The sequence below is a fragment of the Echinops telfairi genome, unplaced genomic scaffold, assembly GCF_000313985.2.
Source record: "Echinops telfairi isolate 266 unplaced genomic scaffold, ASM31398v2 ScPeMD7_7;HRSCAF=31, whole genome shotgun sequence".
Classification (NCBI taxonomy): domain Eukaryota; kingdom Metazoa; phylum Chordata; class Mammalia; order Afrosoricida; family Tenrecidae; genus Echinops; species Echinops telfairi.
Genome location: NW_022103904.1, coordinates 24,567,220 through 24,568,962, shown reverse-complemented (window position 1 = coordinate 24,568,962; position 1,743 = coordinate 24,567,220). Strand labels below are relative to the sequence as shown.

General features: G+C 47.7%; 1 protein-coding gene across 2 annotated transcripts in view; it reads right to left on the bottom strand.

Moving 5' to 3' along the window:
• CUNH15orf40 (chromosome unknown C15orf40 homolog) overlaps positions 1 to 1,743 on the bottom strand; it is a 7,035-nt gene that overhangs the window by 2,226 nt on the left and 3,066 nt on the right. For both annotated transcript variants that reach the window (XM_045286345.1, XM_013006010.2), the window contains exon 3: positions 115 to 242. In XM_045286345.1, coding sequence (XP_045142280.1) covers positions 115 to 242 — 128 coding nt within the window. The remainder of the gene's footprint in view (positions 1 to 114; positions 243 to 1,743) is intronic.

Genomic DNA, 1,743 nt, shown 5'->3' with positions numbered 1-1,743 from the left:
GATTGCACTGGTATCTGAATAGCAGAGGTGGAAACGCTTGGCTTTTCAGTTATTTGGAAAAGGAAACTTTCTGTAAATATGTGTGTGTCGTCAGATGTTTAAAGGGAGGCCTACCTTATCCAGAACCACGTCGCTCTTCCTGAGTCCTAAAACCTTGGCGAGATAGCGGCAGAGCTCAGCATTGGCCTCACCTTCTGATGGAGGGGCTGCGATAGCTACACTGACGGCTTCAGCCGTCAGATCTGAAATAACAAGTGTGGCCATTACCCTTCAGTTCTTTTCTTAAATAACAAGAAAAAGTAGATCAATGTGCCTCTACCATTAAAGCAGTGTAGTGGGATACTTGTTGGCTTGCTATCCACACTTCAGCAGTTCAAACTCACCAACTGCTCCTTGGGGGAAAGATGAGGCTGTCTGCTCTCATACAGATTTAAAACCTTGGAAACTCTATATAAGGTTGATGTGAGTCAGAAACAATTCAATGGCAGCTGGAAGTGATTAGAGCAGCTCATTAAATAAATCAGACATTTACCCTACTCTGCTGACCATGTTGGACCTGCACAGTCCCGGGCAGCATGTCTGCAGGTAACTGGAAACTGTACTCAGTTTGAGAGGAAGAGCCAGGCAGGGAGACAGGCGCTGGGCTTCTGCCCAAGCGAGGTCCCTAAGGAAGTCTGTGAGGGCGGCAGCTCACTGCACTGCACACGGGTTCCCTCTTCAGAAGAGCAGAGTGCTGCGCTAGATTCGCCTCTTCTGTGAGAGGCACTTCCAACGTCTCTAAATGTAATGATACAGGATAAAATTAATTTATACAGGGGCCCTGGCGATACAGTGGTTACATGTTGGGCTGCGATTCTCAGTTAACACAGCTGCTGCTCAGGAGAAAGACAGGGCTTCCTAGTCCTATAAAGAGTTCATAAAATGATCTTTAAAAGGAAAAAAAAAGGTCCAGTCTCAGAAATTCACAGGACAGTTCTACCCTGTCCACAGGGCTGCTGTGAGCCGGCTCTGGCTTGATGGCAGCGAGTGACATTTACTGCGTTCACATAGCACTTACTATATGCTACTTTTAGGGGCACACAAACATGTTTGAAGGGCTTTACAAATATTAGCTTGTTTAATCCTCATTACCTTATGAAGAAAATTACTATTCCACTAGTGTCTTTTTAAAAATGAGGAAATCGGTAGAGGTCATCTGGTCAAGGTCACGTGGCTAGGCAGTGATGACATGATTCAAAAATACATCTGCACTTATGTTTTCGGACCCCACAAAGCACAACGCTCTGTAAGAGTGAACCTGCCTTATCAGTGCAGTCTCCACTGGCACTGCTGAGACAGTATTTCGTTCAAGCAGTCTGCACGTGCACATGAGATGACCCTCCATTGGGGGCTTCCCAGGCATTCTAACACACCGACGCCTGGCCTGTGTGAACGGCATCATCGTGGGATCCACAAGAGTGCCCGGGCAGGGCAGCCCTCACCTTCCCACCCCGCCTGCCGCAGGCCACTTGTCACTGATTCTAAGTTGCAGTTTTCAAATGTTCACATCTGTGAGATCAACATGTGCCTCATAATGGGTTTATGGTGTTGAGTCATTACTAGTTGTCGTTCAGTTGACGGTGACTCGGGTGACCCAGCGTCAGACTAAGACTGTGAGGCCCTCAAAGCTGTGCCCTTCTGGGAGTAGACAGCCAGGCCCCTGAGTGGGTGTGGTGTGATTCGTCCAATACTTCACTACTTGGG